This window comes from Vigna unguiculata, chromosome 3, assembly GCF_037176805.1.
Source record: "Vigna unguiculata cultivar grain cowpea cultivar isolate G323 ecotype 2 chromosome 3, ASM3717680v1, whole genome shotgun sequence".
Classification (NCBI taxonomy): domain Eukaryota; kingdom Viridiplantae; phylum Streptophyta; class Magnoliopsida; order Fabales; family Fabaceae; genus Vigna; species Vigna unguiculata.
The window spans coordinates 41,884,549-41,904,727 of NC_140794.1; the positions used below are offsets into that span (position 1 = coordinate 41,884,549).

Here is a 20,179-nt window from a genome sequence, read left to right on the forward strand (position 1 = left end):
ACATTAAATATCTAAAAAATTGTCGCTGAATAAACCAATGGGAACTAATATTTTGAAGTAACTTCAATAATAGTAAAATCACAATAAAGTTACACAAATTCATTTCTTGAACAAACAAGTGGCTTACTTAATTTGGAATTCCTCTCCAAGATTTCCCGAAATCTGATGCGGACAATTATAACCGTGTGATTCACGTTGATTTTGTTCTCATTCATAGGACAGAATCATGGTACTGTTGAAATTAAATTCAAAAGCAGGGGCAAATAAGGAAGAAAGCGGTTATGAATATCATAAAGAAGAAAGTATCAGCTCTCACGGGCCCCACGGGTTCGTCTCACAAACACTGTGCCATCATGCGATGAAGCACGTGACAACTTCTCCAGCCCCATCTTTGACCAATACCACCTTGCCACGTGTCCATTCCCTTGATATTACTTCTCTCAGCGTTCCAAGTGAACCAACCGATACCATACACACACTTCCAAGCTCTCTCTCATCACAGTGAAGATTTTCTTTCTAATTTTACGTGATTCCAATCTCACACTCTTCTCGAAGTCTCAGACGAAGCCACTCTCACACCTTCCACCGATTGAGGAAGACGAAGGTTTCTTTTCTTTTTCTTTCTCTGTTTTCTTCCAAATTTGCCTCTTCTCCTTCTCGTTCTTATTTATTCATAGGTTCTGGTATCGCAACTTTTGCTCATTGTGAATTTGAATGATGGACGCATGTTAATGTTTTCCTTATTTGTCTAGAGGAATAGTAAGGAGTAGATCCGTGAAGATGAGCCAAAGTATCTTCCACCAAACGGTGCTTTGTCAAACGCAAACGGTTGCTGAGCATCAAAGTAAGGTAAGTTCCTTCCCGGTCAGTGTGAACAAAGGAAAGAAGAATCTCGCGTTTCGTACAAATTTTCGCGGGAACAGGCTGTATGTGAGGAAATGCAAATTAGCCATGGGAAAGCACCGCCACGTCGACGCTATTCCACGCGCTGTGTTAACCACGAATCCGGCTTCTGAGGTATGCTCCAATCACCATAATATCATTACGTCGTTTCAGTCTGATCATTATTATTATATTATCATCATTTATTATTATTATTATTATTATTATTATTATTATTATTATTATTATTATTATTATTATTATTATGATTAGTATTAGTGAAGGGAAAACTAATTATTATAAAATCTTTACCCTCTTCATTTATTTAAGGATCGAGATTATATTAAGAATGAAAAAAAAAAGGAAGGATTCATTTTGTTAAATTAGCGGTTAAATGTTAAATTAAGAAAGCTTAAAGTTTGATGGGGGAAGAGTAACTCCTGGAGTCTTTCCTTTTATTTATTTTATTATTATTATTATTATTATTATTTAAATTATTTAATGGTGCTGAGAAAAAAATTGCTGGACGTCTGCTAGGTAATCTTGAATGAAGCTTTGTAAAAAATGTAATCATAAAGAAACAGTAACTTTAATGGAAATGCTGAAATATGTTCGCTCTTGATAATGTCTCAAGCAGAGCGTTAAGAAACTGCGTTCATTTTCTTGAGGCATTGGATTGAATGCTCATACATGAACATGACATAAGACAGTAGCTTAGGATGTAACTATTAATTTGGGCACAAATCAACATTACGCGTTTTTGTGAGCGTATAAAATTTAATCAATAATATTCAATGTGTTCCTTTTCTTGTCTGTTTTTATTAACTGGAATTTGAGTGTTGTGTTGACTGCCTTTTTGGCCATTGAACAGCTTTCTGGGAGGTTCAACCTTGATGGAAATATTGACTTGCAGGTATTCATGTGGCCCATAATATTTAATTGTGTTCATGGATGGTAAATATGAGATTGTAATAAGACATTATTAGTCAATGATGGTGGTATTCAATGGAGCAGGTTAGTGTTAGTTCTTCACAACCAGGAGCTGCAACACAAGTAGAAATTAAAGTTTCATACAGTAGTAGCTCTCTGCTTTTACATTGGGGAGTTGTGTGTGATCAGCCAGGGTATGTTCTGTACTAGTTAAGTTATTTTGATATTCCTCAAGCATTTTAGGTGTTTGGGTTAGTTAATAATAGTCTTTAATATATCTTGTAATTTGAAGGAGATTTGTTTCCCCCCGTTTTTTTATTTTATGTTCAGGAAGTGGGTACTTCCTTCTCGTCGCCCGGAAGGAACTAAAGTTTACAAGAACAAAGCTCTTAGAACTCCTTTCATGAAAGTAAGTTTTCAACATTAACTGCAACATTAAAAGAAAGTTTTATCGGAATGTTGATAAACTGACTTGACATCTTTAAATATAGATTTGCATATCCGTTTGACTAATTTTTTTTGTTGCTTTAGGCTGACTCGGAATCCTTCCTTAAAATAGAAATTTACGACCCTGCGGCACAATCCATTGAGTTCCTCATACTTGATGAGGCTAAAAATAAGTGGTGTGCTTCTCATAGCCTTGTTTTTTTATCGCCATTGTTGAATAATAGTTTCACGGTAAACTTAGACATAGTTATTTTTGCTTTTTTTTTTTTTCTATTTTTTTCTAAACGTAGGTTTAAAAATAATGGTGAGAACTTTCACATCAAGTTACCAGTAAAAAATAAGCTATCTCAAGAAGTTTCAGTTCCTGAAGACCTTGTACAGATTCAAGCATATCTTAGGTGGGAACGAAAGGGTAAGCAGATGTACACTCCAGAGCAAGAGAAGGTCAGTAATGAAATGGTCTTTCATGTCTTACATTTAGCTGCAAGTTTTTGAAGTTTGATGCCTACTTTGTTCCTTTCAGCTGATTCTTTTTTATAATTTCCTAGTTCTCCCTTTAGTTTGTTTTGCTCTCCAATTTTGTTATATCAATTTTCTGCTTTTCATTCGAAGAATATTCTTCTGAATGTATCCATGGTAAACGTTCTTGGTTATGCCTTCCATAACAATCTCTGGAAAAGATTAGTCTTTGCAATCTCGTATAAATTCTATGCTCATGTATTGTCCAGGTTTATTGACATTCCCACTCCTAATCCTTATTTAAGTTGATTCTATCACATTGGGTTACTACGACCCACTCTCTGGTTTTTGTCTTTAGCTTCCATGAAATATTATTCAGATGAAAGAGCATTCTTTCACTTGTGATTGAGAATAAACTACCAAACGCATCATCTCTTTCTTCTCTAACATGATATATAGCTAAGATTATTTTCTTGTGCCTGTTGGATAGGCATCTCACTACACTATAGAGTATCTCTTGGAAGAACACTTTTGCTTACAAGATATGTTATATTTTTTATTACTTTTAAAATTATTCTTTGGATATCCATGCTTTACAACATGTTAACCGCTCTAAATAGACTGATAATTATGTTAAAATATTGTTGATTATATTCATCATTTGATTTTGTAATGATTAGCCAGTTGTTAGGACTTAGGTCATGTTGAACATTTTGTTAGTGGTTGTTATTCTGCCATAAAATGGGGGTTATATGGGGGAAAGTTAAAAGGAAATGTCCCTTGTACAACAGGCTCTGGGAGTTAGATCTTCTATGCAAATTTGTTATTATTTGATTGTTCATTGCTGTTATAAAAAGCACTGCTTTACATGCTCCTTAAATTATTCTCTTGAAAAAGAATTCTCTACCTGAAACTTCCAGAATCGAAAAGTAAAGAGGAAGTGGAGGAGGTAGGTAGGGGTTACTTTTACTGGATTTGATTCTTCTATTTTTGTAAAAAGAATGATAAATATGATTCCTTCCTTTTGGCTTGTAAGTTTATGATCGCAATTTGTTCTGTATAGTTCATTTTTGGATAATCTAACATTATATGGAAAATGGATTTAGTGACAGCCTTCTACTTTTGCTGGAATTCAACATTAGTCTGTTATATTTTACTGCTCTCGTCAGGACTATTGCATTTTTCCTTCACATACATGATTAGTATATAATTTTCTCCTCAATTATGTTAGGCGGAATATGAAGCAGCTCGGCAAGAACTATTGGAGGAAGTATCTAGGGGTACTTCTGTACAAGATCTTCGTGCAAGGTTAACTAAGAATACTAAAGCTGCTGAAGTGAAGGAGCCTTCTGTTTCTGAAACAAAGACTATCCCTGATGAACTTGTACAGATTCAAGCTTATATTCGTTGGGAAAAAGCTGGAAAGCCTAACTACTCTCAGGAACAACAACTTGTAACTTTGTGACATCCTCTCCAATTTCTACTTTTCTGTTGAATATTAATTACCTAGGTTGTCAAATTATAATTCATTTTATCTAAGAGAACCTTTTGGCACTCGCTGCTTAATTGCCAGATGGAATTTGAGGAAGCAAGAAAAGAGTTGTCAGCAGAGCTTGAGAAGGGTGCTTCTTTGGATGAGATACGAAAGAAGATTACCAAAGGAGAAATACAAACTAAAGTTGCCAAGCAGTTGAAAACAAAAAAATACTTCCGCGCTGAAAGAATACAAAGGAAAAAAAGAGATTTGAGGCAGATTATCAACCGAATTGTTGATGAAAATATAGTTGAACAATTTAAAGATGTTCCAAAGACCTTGAGACTAATTGAACAATATGCCGAGGCAAGGGAAGAATATGAAAGTGGTCCTGTTTTGAACAAGACAATATACAAGCTTGATGATAATGATCTTTTGGTGAGATAATTTTTGCCAAATTGATATTTTGAGCTGGTGGGTCTTTTATTGACCATCTGATTTTGATAGTCTTTCCTATCTTTAAAAGGTCCTCGTTACCAAAGATGCTGGTAAGATTAAGGTTCACCTGGCTACAGACTCAAAGAAACCTCTTACACTTCACTGGGCCTTATCTAGAACATCTAATGAGTGGTTGGTGAGTGTTTATTGTACTATATACCAGATTAATGTTCTCCTGGGTGTTAAAATTGTGTTGTTTGTTTCATCATATTTTTTAAGGCATTTTATTTACAATAAACTCATTGGCAATCTTAGCTACCACCTGGAAATGCTCTGCCCACTGGATCTGTTGCTCTGACTGAGGCTGCTGAAACACCTTTCAGAGCTGGTTCTTTGTCTCATCCTTCCTTTGAGGTGTCTACAATATCATTCCTAAGTATTTTAAGTCTTTAGACCTTTGGATTTTAATCTAAGTTTAATAACATCAATTTAATTTTCAGGTCCAGTCCTTGGATATCGAAGTTGATGATACTTTTAAAGGAATACCATTTGTCATTTTATCTGAAGGAAAATGGATAAAGAACAATGGATCAAATTTTTATATTGAATTTGCTGGAAAAAAGCATATACAAAAGGTTACACTTCCTGAAATTGTGTTTGTATTTCTTCTTTCTCCAATTATGTTGGCCTATGTCACCATGTTATCATGATCAACAATATATATATTTTTTTCCATTAAAAGGATATTGGTGATGGCAAAGGTACAGCCAAGTTCTTGTTGGATAAAATAGCAGAAATGGAAAGTGAGGCACAAAAGTCCTTCATGCATCGGTCAGAAATCCCTTAAAAACTTTTACTACTTTATTGAATTATTGTTATCTGTCACTTGAAACTAGAAATAGGATTTGTACAGGATTATAGCAAACCTTATTTTCTGTTACTATTGTAGCAAAAACATGTAGCTTATAGACTGGCCAAGGGTCCTCCACTGATAGTTGTATTCTTAACGGCAATTTGAGCTTCTTCACCAGTACCAATGCGATATACTATGTTTTTGTGTTAGAGCATCTAATACCAAAGGTTTCGTTGAGTTATTGGGTTCTTGAAAATACTATTTATGCATTTTATGTTATTTTTTATGTCCATTAGGGATTAATCTTTTAGATCTGTCCTGTTGTGAACAATATTAATACTATAGAATTGCTATGTTGGAAGTGATAGACATCTATCAAACTATGAAAGGAAGAAGAAAAGAGGTTTAAGTGAAATAACTTAATTTTATTGGATTGGATGTGGTTGACTGGGTACTTTAATTTGATTTATATGACTGTATAGGTGAGAGATATGTATAACCAAAACCTTTGCAACATAATTTCGGTTATATAATTTTTAATTTGATACCATTTATATGCAATGAAATTTTAATGGATAAGTAGGTAACCTATTTTCTGACAGCGTTCAGAAGAAATAATATATTTTGTGAGTAAAAAGACTATATATTTGGTTAATCTCATCACCACCTTCACATAAGGCTTTTGAATGTGGGTTATTTTCTAAAAATATAGTGTCATAGATTTCAATTTCAAAGTGCAGCTCCAAATTAATGTCATCAACTTTTGATATGTGTGCGTTGTAAAAGATCAGTTAGCCAATATCAAAGGTATGAATGTCAGAAGGGACTACGTTACCATTTTGTTACATGGAAGTATTGGTGAATGATTGACAGTCTTGTCCCTGAATGCATCTTTTGTGGTGTCATAGATACGTAGAAAAAAAAGTTGTTAATTGTGATATGATAAATTGTCCTGATGTGTACTTTTTTATATTCTCGGACTAATATTTAGTTTTTGCTTGTTCGTTTATTTTGTATGTTCAACTTATTGGCACCTTTATTACCTGACCACTTACTAGTAGGTGAAACTCGTGTAAGTTCCACTGAATAGCAAGACACATAAATTTCACTTAATAATATGGATGTGTTGAATAGTGTGTGTAAAAGCTTGGAATCTTCCGTTTTTAATTTCCCTTTTTTAAAACAAACCTTGATGCATTTGACTGAACAAATACAGAATATTTATTAGGATGTTACTTTGTTCTATTGGTTCTGAGATGCTCACTCATCCTTTTACCCCGTTCAGATTTAACATTGCATCGGACTTGATAGATGAAGCCAAAAGTGCTGGTCGACTGGGTCTTGCGGGAATTTTGGTGTGGATGAGATTCATGGCTACAAGGCAGCTCATATGGAACAAAAATTACAATGTGAAACCACGGTAGATTTCCTTATGAAATGTTTCTCACTTGGTTTGTGCACTTCTCTGGATAATGAATAATATTAACCATTCTGGGAAACTAAGATTATGAATCACAATTAACTTTCTGCTTTAGATTTTGCTTGTTTATTGTCTTTCTTTTGTAACAGTCTTATTTATTTGCTATATAGTTTATGATTATGTCTGTCCTGTTTATATGCTTGATCGTCTTCTTCTAGTAAGCATTGGTTACTGATTGGAACAGTGAGATAAGTAAAGCACAGGACAGGCTTACGGACTTGCTCCAGGATGTTTATACAAGTTATCCACAGTATAGAGAAATTGTAAGGATGATCTTGTCTACTGTTGGTCGTGGAGGTGAAGGAGATGTTGGACAAAGGATTCGGGATGAAATCCTTGTTATTCAGGTACATTTGTTTTTTATTTGCTTTTCTATAGCATCTGCATATTTCCCTCTTGTCTGCATATGGATTAATCTTATGAAAAATTTCTATTACAGAGAAATAATGATTGCAAAGGTGGAATGATGGAGGAATGGCACCAGAAGTTACACAATAATACTAGCCCTGATGATGTTGTGATCTGTCAGGTAATTAGTTGTTCTCTTTGTAATTCCTTATGGTTTGCCCTTATCTTCCTTACCTTTATTGTTTTGGTTTTCTCCAGGCACTAATTGATTATATAAATAGTGACTTTGATATTGGTGTTTACTGGAAAACATTGAATGACAACGGAATAACTAAAGAACGGCTTCTGAGCTATGATCGAGCCATTCATTCTGAGCCAAATTTTAGGAGAGATCAGAAGGAAGGTCTTCTGCGTGATCTGGGAAACTACATGAGGACTTTGAAGGTTGTATTTATATATGCGTTCTTAATTATGTGTTATTTTTTTCTGATTTGTTTTTTTTCAGTTAGTGAATGTTATTAGTTGAAAATGCTCTTGGCTTCTATTCAATTCTTTTCGTAATAAATTCTTATTGTCGTGCTAATATGGTTGCGCATATAAATTAGGAGTGATCGTGATAGAATAGTTGCTATATCTGTGTGTGCATGATAGCATAAGTAAATGAAGTTGTTAGGAACCTAGAAACAGTGATGAAAGGACAAGACAGAAAAAGAAGCAAAAAGATAAAGTCTTGTACTGCATATTATTCACTTTACCTTGTAAAAACCAAAGCTTACAAAGGAAAACTACTTTCCTTTCTCATAGGGTTCTCCTTGTCACAAACATCATTTCAAAAAGACTCCCATAGCTCTCCTTGACATGACAATATATAGAATTCTACAAAAAGTCTTCATCTCATGTCAAATAACAGCTAACTGTTAACCAGTTAACTGCTACTGCTTTTATTTTTCTTCCTATATATACTTTCAAGACCCCCTCCTTTTTCCCTTGCCTATCAGAAGTGGAGTTCATTTTTTCCAGATAAGGTTTGTTTGTTCTTGCCAATGATAAGCTGCAAAAGGTTCTTCAGAAGTGGAGGGCAAGGTTCATTAGGCTTCTACCTCTGTATTAATCTAATACTGCTACTGATTTGAAGATTTGTTCCACCTTTAGTTACCTCTTTAGTGGTCTTAGAAAATTGTCCATTGCTGTATTTCCCACCATAGCATAGTACCCTTGACATATTGGGCTTACCTTGTGGATTATATTTTGTCATATGATGATTTTGGTTTGATTACATTATATGCAGGCAGTTCATTCAGGTGCGGATCTTGAATCTGCTATTGCAAATTGTATGGGCTACAAATCTGAGGTAACAAGACAGATAAGATCTCTGTTGCTCATCCTTTTCTTATATCTTGAGATTTTCATGCAATTAATTTACACTTAATTGTTTCTCAGGGTCAGGGCTTCATGGTTGGAGTGCAGATAAATCCAGTGCCGGGTTTGCCTGCTGGTTTTCAAGTAATGTTTATTAATTCTTTATAAATCAGTTTCTGATGATGTTATGTCTTCTGAAATATAAAAATATTTATTTGATCTACCACAAGCAGGGATTACTAGAGTTTGTCATGGAGCACGTTGAAGATAAGAATGTTGAACCACTTCTTGAGGTATATATTGAAATTATATAATTTATGTATGAGAAGAGGAAAAAGTGAGAATATTTAATTAATGAATAACGTGAAGTTGATATTGATTTGATGTGGTGTGAAATACAAAGCGTCAGTCCTATTAATATATGTTTGTTTCTATTCAATAGGGATTGCTTGAGGCTCGTCTGGAACTCCAACCATCACTCAGTAAATCCCAAAGTCGTCTGAAAGATCTTATATTTTTGGATGTTGCTCTTGATTCTACCGTGAGAACAGCAGTGGAAAGGGGTTATGAGGAATTAAACAATGCTGCACCTGAGGTAATTCCCTGTTTTTGGGGTGTAACTGTTTTTAAATGTTGCTTGCTGAATTTTGTTGTGTTGATACATATTTTAAATCAAATTCTGTTATACACTGGTGTGTGGACTTTGCAGAAAATAATGTACTTCATCATCTTGGTTCTTGAAAATCTTGCCCTTTCATCGGATGACAATGAAGATCTTATCTACTGTTTGAAGGTATAGTGATTTGTCCCTTTTTGTTTCGTACTCACTAGTTGGGTTATTTCAAAACTCAGACTCAGGCTTATAAAGCCTGTAGATGTGGTATGTTATTTCAAAAATCAATTATATGTATAATTGATTACAGCAAAAATCATTTGTATTTATCTAAGTTTGCTGAAAACTGGCTTTAAGATAATTTATTCCATTTGGATATGAGAAAAAGAATATGTATATGAAGCTGAAAGGGAAAAACATTGTTGAAAAACAATCATGTTACAATTTATCATATTCATAAAATCAGCTTCTTTTGGATTTTCTTACAAATGTCAGCTGCTATCCTTAAAATAACATATAGTTGAAATTGCAATCTTTTTTTACCCCATAAAGAACTGAAATCTTTAAAATTATTTTTTCCCAAACTCGCTCTTTCAGTTGTTAATTGTGCAATTATTATTTTTTATCATGGTCAATTCCACTGTTCTCATGGATTATAATTGACAGTAATGTGGTCACACAATGTGGGAATTTCTTTCATCAACATTCGTTTTTAAATATTCATTCCTCATTAATTTGAGGATTGAATTTGCTTTGTGTTAACTTAAGCTTCTTAAAGCTGAGTATAAAGGATCATAACTAACAATGCAAGAAAACCACTGATGCTGTTCCAGTAATGGTGCTACATAGTGTCTTGGGTCTTCAGATATTCTTGGTCTATATTTAATCAGACAAAGGAAAATATCCATTAGTATTTCTTTGTTTTATTTTGAAGGGATGGGATCTTGCCTTAAGCATGTGCAAGAGTAATGACACTCATTGGGCATTGTACGCTAAATCAGTCCTTGACAGAACCCGCCTTGCACTCACAAACAAGGCTCAATTATACCAGGAAATTCTGCAACCATCGGCAGAATACCTTGGATCACTGCTTGGCGTGGACCAATGGGCTGTATGTATTTTTTGATTGTTTTGTTCTCTATCTTTCTGTTTTGCCTTTGTTTGTATCTAGAATATCTCCTGCTGCAGGTGGAAATATTTACTGAAGAAATTATCCGTGCTGGATCTGCTGCCTCTTTATCTACTCTTCTAAATCGACTGGATCCTGTGCTCCGAAAGACAGCTAATCTTGGAAGGTGAATTGATCATGCTTGTTTCTGATGTCATCTTCAATATAATATAGTCAACAGGCTAGACCATACACCATCATTCTGGTTTTGAGATAATTATAACCTTCTAATCTAATTATAATTTTCTCAAACAGCTGGCAAGTTATTAGCCCAATTGAAACTGTTGGATATGTTGAGGTTGTAGATGAGTTGCTTGCTGTTCAAAACAAAACATACGAGCGACCAACAATTTTGATAGCCAAGAGTGTAAAAGGAGAAGAAGAAATTCCAGATGGTACAGTTGCTGTCCTGACACCTGATATGCCTGATGTCCTATCTCATGTTTCTGTTCGAGCAAGAAACAGCAAGGTATCATCTTACTTTGGATAGCCAGACTATTTTGGTTATATTTAAGGATGCTGTTATTAAATGATAGACCTGTGTGTTTCATCTTCAGTTTGACACTAAATCAGTGGTATCTATATTCAAATAGCGCACAGTCACTCTTTAACTATGATGACATTTGAGTGCATGCTCCCTAGGTAAATTAGCATACTCCAACAACAGTATTTTTATTGAAAACTATTCACCTTCGTTCTCAGATGATTCTAAATTTGATTCTCATTAAATTCAGCATCCAATCATTCAAAGTCGGTGATATTGTTAGTGTTAATAATGTAAACAAAAGGTTTTTCTGGGAAATTCAAGGACAGTTGGATCAAAAGCCCATGATTTGGAAGGTTTACACATAAAAGGTCAAAATGTAAATGACCAGGAGAACTTGCTGATAGGGAAAGTGCTGGAATTTGTATTCACGTTGTTGGGAGTCAGTTACTCCTTACTAGGCTAACGAGGATATTCACACACATTGTGAGACCCAGTTATTAAACCTAGTAAGGAGGGGTAGAATCAGGGAATCTGAATGTTTTAACAGTTTTTGGCTGTAGGCTTGGGCAGAGATTGCCTTCGATATTGAAGTCTTAGCATCTGGGTTGTGAAAGAGAGTTTACAAATCCTTTCTTATTTCAGTAATTTTATCCATCTTTTCTCGTGTAGGTTGGGTTTCTACCAGGATTGATATAAATTGCAAATTTAGACTTAACCAATTATGAAGATTTGATTAAAAGACTTGACACGCTTCATCAGCTAACCTGTTATAGAGTGCAATGTCTATTAATCCAAGACAAAAAATAAAAAAATTAGTTATCATATTTATCTTGTGGTTTTCTAACCAAACACAACAGTTGTGAGCCATGTATTCAATTTCATCACGTGGGATAAGGGTATTGTTGTTATTATATCATATTACCATGCCTATGATACGCTATTTATTGCTGAGAAGATTTTGAAATGCAATGGCTGTCAAATGCTGAAGTTTTGAGTTTTCCAGGTTTGTTTTGCTACATGCTTTGATCCCAATATCCTTGCTAACCTCCAAGAACATAAAGGAAAGCTTTTGCGCTTAAAGCCTACATCTGCTGATGTAGTTTATAGGTAAACATTGTTTCTGCTTTGGATTAAAGTCCTAAAGATGTTTAAATGCCTTCCTGTTAAAATATTCACTTCACCTCCTACTGCTCAACCTTAATTGCTGTGTTTTACTTCTTTCTTATACAATTTTTCATTTTGTGGCATTTCATACAGTCAGGTCAAGGAGGGGGAGTTTACTGATGACAAATCAACTCACCTGAAAGATGTTGGTTCAGTGTCACCCATATCTCTGGCGAGAAAGAATTTTAGTGGTAGATATGCTGTCTCATCCGAAGAATTCACTGGTGAAATGGTTAGCTTTCGAAATGAACTACGTGTCGGTATACATATGCATTTTTCTTATACATGTTTCCTCCAGAATAACTTGCTCAAAGTTATGTTCCCAGGTTGGAGCTAAATCTCGTAATATCGCTTATTTAAAGGGGAAAGTAGCTTCTTGGATTGGAATTCCTACCTCAGTTGCCATACCATTTGGAGTTTTTGAACATGTTCTTTCTGATAAATCAAATCAGGTTCTATATATTATATTTTTGTCCATATTTTTCAGGTTGCTTAATGAACGTCTGCATCTCCTTTTTTGTGGTTATCGTGGATTTTCCATGTATATCAACTAGTGTGATTTTTTTATAATTTGAATTGGGGTTTGGAATACACACATTGGCTTCTGATTTTGGCTTTTTGAATTGCTAAACTATTGTATTTGATCCGTTGTAGTTTTCAATTTGTATACGAGAAGGTTGGTAACTCTTAAATCTTAATGGGTGTATATATTTGAATGTGAACTTTTAAGGTGCTAAATTGAATTTTCATAACAATTTATAATAACTGAACCTGAATACATTTCAAATGCTCTACCCTTTAAAAAATGGATTTCCCCCACTTCATGTTGCAGTTAGTGGTTGTTTATAACCTAGGAGTAAAATTGAGGTTATGGCAGAGGCAAAGTCTTATACTAAAGCATAGTAGTCCCCATAGGATTAAATCTCAAAGATTGTTTAACTGCATGGTTGACATCTATAGCTTATCTCATTTTTCATTTACTTTATGCCAGCCTTTCCTGTAGTCTAATGAAATCTTGGACTGCATGTTAATCAACAGGCAGTGGCTGACAGGATCAATATTTTGAAAAAGGAGCTAATTGAGGGGGACTTCAGTGTTCTCAAGGAGATTCGCGAAACAGTTTTACAGTTGAATGCACCACCCCAGTTGGTATTTTTCTTTTAGTACCGGCTTAACTTTAACATGATACAATAAACATTTATTTATCTTGATTCTTATTGTTGCGTTTAATATTGAAAGGCCACTACTCTGAATATAGAGACTAGTGGGATGATTTGATTTATGTAACTAACACCACTTAACAGGACAAGGTTTGGTCTTGATGGTTATATGATATGTTAGTATGTTAATATTACAGAGGGTTTCCGTGTAATCTAGTGTAACTTTTTGGTATTTCTTGTATGTCAAACTGTACAATTATCAGTCCCTATTTATTATGTACTTGACTGGTTGAAGAAAACTGCTTATTTAAGTTTTAAATTATGCTTCTCTAATAGCTCGACTTGAATTGGGATTCCAACAATCATTCTAATGAACATGAGTCTAAACTTTTCTGTTATGACACCCCATATACCCCTTCCACCCCTTCCAAATATTTCTTGCAAATCACTCATTTATTCTTTTAAGAAGTAGTAGTTTTTGTCTCATGCTCGACATATTACTTTTATTCTTGGTGGAATACCAAAAGTTGATATTAGTCTAAAGTTCTTCGGCTACCCTGCAGTTTTTAAATTATTCCATGTAAATGATGTGGAGTCTTATCGAAGAAGCCAATGAATTTATACATTAACTATATTCAGGTTGAGGAGTTGAAAACTAAAATGAAGAGTTCTGGAATGCCTTGGCCGGGTGATGAAGGTGAACAGCGATGGGAACAAGCTTGGAAGGCTATAAAAAAGGTTAACACTTCTCTCCTTGTTTGAATGAACTGGGTTTGATATATCTTATGCAAGAGAATTTTTTGTTTCTTGTGTATTTTGCCACTGCCCACTACCCATTTTCACTAAGGTCAACACAAATTTGAAATATTTTTCAGGAGATGTTATTAGAGACCAATATTTAAGTTCTCTATTCTTCATTTTAGTATCACATACTCTGCAAATGATGCCTTCTGGAAATCATATGTTCTATGCTTTTCCCTTTAATCATTTAATGTTATTTTCTCATGATTTGTTTTTCTCAATTATGAATTTATCGGCTCTTGGATATTCAAGATATAGAAATTCTTAATATGATGTATTGTGTGGGTTAAAAGCTTGAAGTTTAAGTTAATTTAAATTTGTATCTTTGGTTTCCTTTTCTCAAGCGAATTCATTCACAATCTACTATCCACCGATTTTCCTTGTTCGTCCTTTATTTTTTAAAATCTCCCAAGTTGTTGCACCTGGACATGCTTGCAATGTACAGTCAAAATAAATATATTCCTACATATATATGTTAGATATGTAGTTTAGATCTATTTCGAATTTTAGTGTAAAAACCTTAATACTTGTGTATATTTTAGTGGTCATGAACCAATATTATTTATTTGTTTGATTCATTAAAAAGGTTTGGGGCTCCAAGTGGAATGAAAGGGCATACTTCAGCACACGAAAAGTGAAATTGGACCACGAGTATCTTTCCATGGCTGTCCTTGTTCAGGAAGTGGTAAATGCTGATTATGCTTTTGTCATCCACACGACTAATCCGTCCTCTGGGGATTCGTCAGAGATATATGCTGAGGTATGTTTAATGATGTCATGTTTTCCCCTATTCTTCCGCCCATTTAAGTAAACATATTCACTATTGAATCGATATGGGAAAGAAGCTATTTTAACTGTGGTACTCTTCTGATATAGGTGGTAAAGGGACTTGGAGAAACACTGGTTGGAGCTTATCCTGGTCGTGCTTTGAGTTTTATCTGCAAAAAGAGTGATTTGAACTCTCCTCAGGTACTTCTGCAAGATCGTTTTGTTTTTGTAGTATTTTGTATGGTTAATGCCCTAGTTATCATTCTTTTATCGATTATGTCAAATATAAGAACATCATATATGAATTATCTTTACCAGTACGGCATATGCTTTTGGAATTTTTCATTATTTTTCTAATTTTTTGGGCTTCCTTAGATCTTGGGCTATCCTAGCAAACCTGTCGGCCTATTTATAAGACGGTCAATTATTTTTCGATCTGATTCCAATGGTGAAGACCTAGAAGGTTATGCTGGTGCAGGTCTTTATGACAGGTGAACTTTGACAACTCTTCATCGATGATCATCTTCCATAGAAACTTTGTTAGAATTAACTTTTATGAGAAAGTAGATCGAATTACCCTTCCTTATCAGTTAAATTAATCTTTTTCCTGATAAAAAAAATTGAACTTTTACAATAAATTTATTTACCTTTTTATTTTATTCTATGAAACAAGTTCATAGCTAATGAAATGATGGCATTGAATTGTATCTGCATGTTTTATTATCTTAACGCGATGCCAATCATTTTAACTGTTTTCCCCTTGTAATATGAAATTGCGGCAAGAATTATATCCAATGTACACAAGTCATTTTGAATTGAACATGGAATTTGTCTAGCTTTGCATAACTTGCCTGGCTTAGCAAAATGGTATGTGTATGATGGATAAGAGAGTATAATTGGCTACACTGGTAAATGTATCTCATTTTCGGGTCTTTCTGTTTTCATAAATAATGGTAACCCTTAGGATATAAGAAAATAGTACGTGCATTGATATTTGGGAGATTAGAGTGGTCCTGTGAACTGTTTCAAGTAATTATTTTCCAATTCCATTTCATGCTTTCTGACACCGGTTTACTGAATTTCCTTCCTGAACAGTGTGCCAATGGATGAAGAGGAGAAGGTGGTGCTTGATTACTCATCAGACCAACTGATCCTTGATGGAAACTTTCGGCAGTCAATCTTGTCAAGCATTGCCCGTGCAGGAAATGAAATTGAAGGGTTGTATGGGTCTCCTCAGGACATTGAAGGTGTCATCAAGGATGGAAAACTCTATGTTGTCCAGACCAGACCACAAATGTAGACTTCTACCATCCATATCTTCTAAACCCACCTACCTCCACTTTCTTCATCCCCGTGCAATATGGCGTTTCAAACGTGCCCGTGCCAACATCTGCCTGTTCAACATTTAAACCTGCGGACTACAAAAATTGGCTTTATAGATTTAATACATGTGATATATTAAATTTTAAGGAATAATTTATAAGTGTATAAACATAGAATAATGTAAATTAAGAAAAATTTAAATGGCTTTCTTTTTCCTCACCATAGATTATATCTAAAGCTACTTCTTAATCAAGTTTGTGTTTTTACTTGAGGTGTATGGACCGGGATCAGGTTAATAATATTTCCACATTTATATTCGAAGTACCTTTTTTATATTCTGCATTAGTTAAAATCATTAGCTTGCTATAGTATTTGATAGTTTGACTGTTTCACTGTATTTGTTGCGAGCACTCTATATGGAGTTTCGAGGACGATCTCAAAAAAGAAATGACTTACACTTTTAGGGACAACCAGAAGGTTGGCTTTCAGGACATCTTATTTTTTCTTCACCTTCTCTATTTTTCTGTCTCTTCCACTTCTATCCTCTTTTATATCTCTTGATTCTTTTATGATCATGCTTTTGAAGTTATTTTCATATTCTGATTCTGTAAAGATTATAATTGCTAAATCGCATACTGTGTAACCTAAAGCTATTACAACCAAATGAAACAATAATTATTTTCACTTCATCGGCTAAGAGATGTTGGTTCACAGGTTTTTGTGTATACCAGTATCTCCATCTCATTGTCTGTTGCTACTGGCATAAGCACTTGACAATGAAAAAAGAAAACAACTTAGTCAACATCATTTGAAGTTATCAATATCTTTATGGATTGACTCGTTGCCACACCCATGTTCATAGTCTGTAATTGTTTCTTCAATCAAAGATTATTGAATTTCGAGATATTTTCCAAAACTCGTTAGCACTATTTTGTCTTTCAAAAACTTCTGTTAAAACCTCACAACCTAACCTTGATAATATCTATATTTTTTAATTATAAGCGCATTGTGCGGATGTTTGATTAGCTGAATGAAAATGTTTCTCCTTCCAACACTATCTCATATAAAACAAACATCTTTACCCGTTATGAGTTGACATTGTTTTGGCAATAGATTTTTCATTTCGATCTTATGCCATAACTTTTTACGCTAATTTGTTGTAAAAGGTGAATTGGACAAAATAAAACCTCAACCGTTCAAAATACAAGTGATACAGAATAATCCCATTCAAAGAATTGAATTAGTAAGAAATAATTCGTATCCTAAACCATTCAATAGGAACTATTTTTATATATTAAGTAAACCATCAAATGTTTTATAATTTAGTTTTATTTACATTAAACCCTCCTCAAACGCCGAAACAAGACATTTCACACATGATATCATTGACACAAGCCATTTGAAGCACAATGACACAAAAACAAGATACTGCACTTAAACGAAAAACAACACTCAGTCAGCACTGGGTCCCAATTCCCGACACATTTATCCACACTTCATTCAAGCGTTGAGTAGTATTATGAGAGGAAGCATTGTAGTTGGCAATGATATAGGAGTCGGTATCTTGTATTGTTATGGATTGGTTGTTTAGGGTAGTTAGAAGAGCTTCGATTTCTTTGTTAATATCATCATCATTCGCATACCCACCGAACTTCCTAACTGCTATGCACTGACTTTTCCACTTCTCTATCCGCAGCTTGAGTTCAGGATTGGGCAACGGAGGTTTCCCATGAAAACGAGTTGATATGAATATTCTTACAATATAGGCATTCCCAGAGGGTGACGATGAAGACGGCACACTCGTTAAGGCTGGAGCAGTAAATGCAATTTTTGAAGAATTGGAATTCGCGCCATGGATATACTGGTATAGCCTGGTGCATCATTAACACTCACTTATTAACAACCATCAGAACATCATTATCAGCACTTTTGAAAAGGGAAATAAAAGATAAAACCTTTGAAATCCAATTTTGTAGGACTGGTCGAAGGAAGTTCCAGAAACACGGGCTGATACCCATGTGGATTCATTGTAGAGTCTAATCTGAAAATCTGACCGAGAGAGTATGGGTGTGTAGTTAGGTAATTCAATAGCCTGCCCCATGTTGCCACTGCACCAACAAATTGATATCAACAAATAGTAAACAAAGTGCATCACTGCTGTTTCCATCACTGCCTGTCTTCTCTTTCCAAATTACGTGCCCATTTTAAAGAGACAGAAGCAGCACACAGCACACAGAAAAGGAGTGGAAGCAGGAGTGAGGTGGGGTTTTCCTCATTAATCACTACCTATTTTATTCACTTTCTCTTTTACTTTTTTGCGTAATCTCAGCAGATTTCCATGTCAAATTATACATGTTACTCTTTATTTAAATATTTTTCTACAAATATTTTTAAAAATAAACAAATAATTTTTTTCATAAATTTATTTGTAGCAATTATTTTTTGGGTTAAATATGTTTTTGGTCCCTTAACTTTCAGTGAATTTTGGAATTAGTCTATTTTGAAACTTTGAACCAATTTAGTCCTCCATCTTTTGAAATACGTGAATTTAGTCCTTTTAATCAAATTTTGTTAAGTTTATTTGACATTTCAAACGCGTTTCACAATAGTATTTGACTTAACATTGAAGAAAAAATGTGTCAAACAGTATAAACAACTCAAATACAATCCTAAAATGCGTACGAAACATCAAATAAACCTAACAAAATTTGATTAAAAGGACTAAATCCACATATTCCGAGAGATGAAGGACTAAATTGGTCCAAAGTTTCAAAATGGACTAATTCCAAAATTCACTTAAAGTTAAGGGACCAAAAACATATTTAACCCTTATTTTTTTTTCTCTCACTATTGAAAGAAAAATTACTTTTAATGGAGATTTGTGACTCGGTATATCTCAAAAAACTATATCTTCAAATTCATTTTTCGTGATAGAAGAAATATTTATCCCTAAAATATGGGACTAAATTAATCACAAAGGTAATAAGTCATTCAAGTACATCAAGTTCCATACTTTGCGTAAGTAAAATTTTGTCTCCTCACTTAACTTAAGAACATAGGTGCTTTATTCAATCATACGTAACAATATTTTCAGTTTAAGCAATCCCACGTAAAGGTGAATTCGTTTTGATTGGCATGCTCTAAGTGAATATTGACAAACACTTAAAACGAGCAAATTTAAACATCCATATTTCACTTTCAACAAAGATTAAATTTTTAAGAAATAGTGATGTTGTTCCAAGTGACAAATAACATACTCTAAGGGATTTATTTTCTTAATAAAATATTTTAGTTATGTAACACTCCATTTAATTTAATAAGCGAAATTAAAGGTAGCGTCACATAAAGATAACAAACTAGCGCAGTCCGGGAGTTTGAAACTCAACTCCTTACAACTCAAGGCATACCACGATGCCCAAAAGAAAACTGGATACAGAGTTTAACCAAAAGTATATAAATCTAAGGATGAACAAATACATGGGCCATAACCCTAAAGAAACTTGTAAAGAAATGAGAAACCAGTCCACGCGGACTATGCAGCGGAATCACCACCTCCCTGTTGCCCACAGGTGTTCCTCGCATCTGCTCACACCAACAAGTTGATGATCATCGCAAAAAAGAGTACCACACAGTAGAACACACAACAATGAAAGTAGGGTAAGCTAGAGCACAAAATATTTCATCCATACAATCAAAATATATTCACCATACCGTATACATATATCAACCAAGCATGTTATGACTTCTCAGACAATACACTAAGACACGACTCGACTCATTCGGATACATATAACCTGGTCAGATTCAGCGGATGCTTGCACTTGTGGTGGATACCTCTGCTCACCCCCGAGCTATGTGTTACAAGTGTTATAATGAATCAATTTCCCTCACCACAAGGTTAGCCCTTAATGAATTTTAGGCCTCCTGCTACCCTCATCACAGGAGTCAGTTCGCTCTAGGTGAGACTAACTGACTCCTTAGAGTGTCAGGATGCAACCTTACCTTGAATCCTTACCTAGTTATAC

General features: G+C 34.4%; 2 protein-coding genes across 3 annotated transcripts; one reads left to right on the forward strand and one right to left on the reverse strand.

The window, feature by feature from the left end:
* Window positions 1-447: 447 nt before the first annotated feature.
* SEX1 (Pyruvate phosphate dikinase, PEP/pyruvate binding domain-containing protein) lies at window positions 448-16,475 on the forward strand. 2 transcript variants are annotated; one of them, XM_028065821.1, is made up of 34 exons: window positions 448-604; window positions 753-1,017; window positions 1,754-1,795; window positions 1,897-2,006; window positions 2,143-2,221; window positions 2,344-2,435; window positions 2,550-2,703; window positions 3,950-4,171; window positions 4,292-4,630; window positions 4,719-4,826; window positions 4,946-5,044; window positions 5,131-5,265; window positions 5,373-5,461; window positions 6,769-6,903; window positions 7,148-7,310; window positions 7,403-7,492; window positions 7,570-7,755; window positions 8,600-8,662; window positions 8,752-8,814; window positions 8,904-8,963; window positions 9,113-9,265; window positions 9,380-9,463; window positions 10,218-10,394; window positions 10,472-10,578; window positions 10,707-10,920; window positions 11,942-12,045; window positions 12,196-12,334; window positions 12,429-12,554; window positions 13,141-13,251; window positions 13,902-14,000; window positions 14,650-14,823; window positions 14,940-15,032; window positions 15,207-15,322; window positions 15,927-16,475. In XM_028065821.1, the coding sequence occupies exons 2-34, from the start codon at window positions 781-783 to the stop codon at window positions 16,129-16,131; spliced, it is 4,368 nt and encodes a 1,455-aa protein (XP_027921622.1). In that variant the 5' UTR covers window positions 448-604; window positions 753-780; the 3' UTR covers window positions 16,132-16,475. The 2 variants fall into 2 exon arrangements, with proteins under 2 accessions (XP_027921622.1, XP_027921623.1); XM_028065822.2 differs by having other exon boundaries at window positions 462-604; window positions 761-1,017.
* Window positions 16,476-17,407: 932 nt separating this feature from the next.
* On the reverse strand, window positions 17,408-18,369 carry LOC114179372 (uncharacterized). Its single transcript, XM_028065697.2, has 2 exons — window positions 18,110-18,369; window positions 17,408-18,025 (listed from the first exon to the last, which is right to left on the reverse strand). The coding sequence occupies exons 1-2, from the start codon at window positions 18,319-18,321 to the stop codon at window positions 17,611-17,613; spliced, it is 627 nt and encodes a 208-aa protein (XP_027921498.1). The 5' UTR covers window positions 18,322-18,369; the 3' UTR covers window positions 17,408-17,610.
* Between the last annotated feature and the right edge of the window lie 1,810 nt (window positions 18,370-20,179).

What these genes read in the sequence shown, in the direction of transcription:
- SEX1 (XM_028065821.1), top strand. Translation starts at nt 781, where the DNA reads ATGAGCCAAAGTATCTTCCACCAAACGGTGCTTTGTCAAACGCAAACG. An exon ending in ATGGAAATATTGACTTGCAG is followed by an intron (nt 1,796 to 1,896) that starts GTATTCATGTGG and finishes TCAATGGAGCAG; the next exon opens with GTTAGTGTTAGTTCTTCACA. An exon ending in TGAATGCACCACCCCAGTTG is followed by an intron (nt 13,252 to 13,901) that starts GTATTTTTCTTT and finishes AACTATATTCAG; the next exon opens with GTTGAGGAGTTGAAAACTAA.
- LOC114179372 (XM_028065697.2), bottom strand. Translation starts at nt 18,321, where the DNA reads ATGGAAACAGCAGTGATGCACTTTGTTTACTATTTGTTGATATCAATT. An exon ending in TACAAAATTGGATTTCAAAG is followed by an intron (nt 18,026 to 18,109) that starts GTTTTATCTTTT and finishes ATGATGCACCAG; the next exon opens with GCTATACCAGTATATCCATG.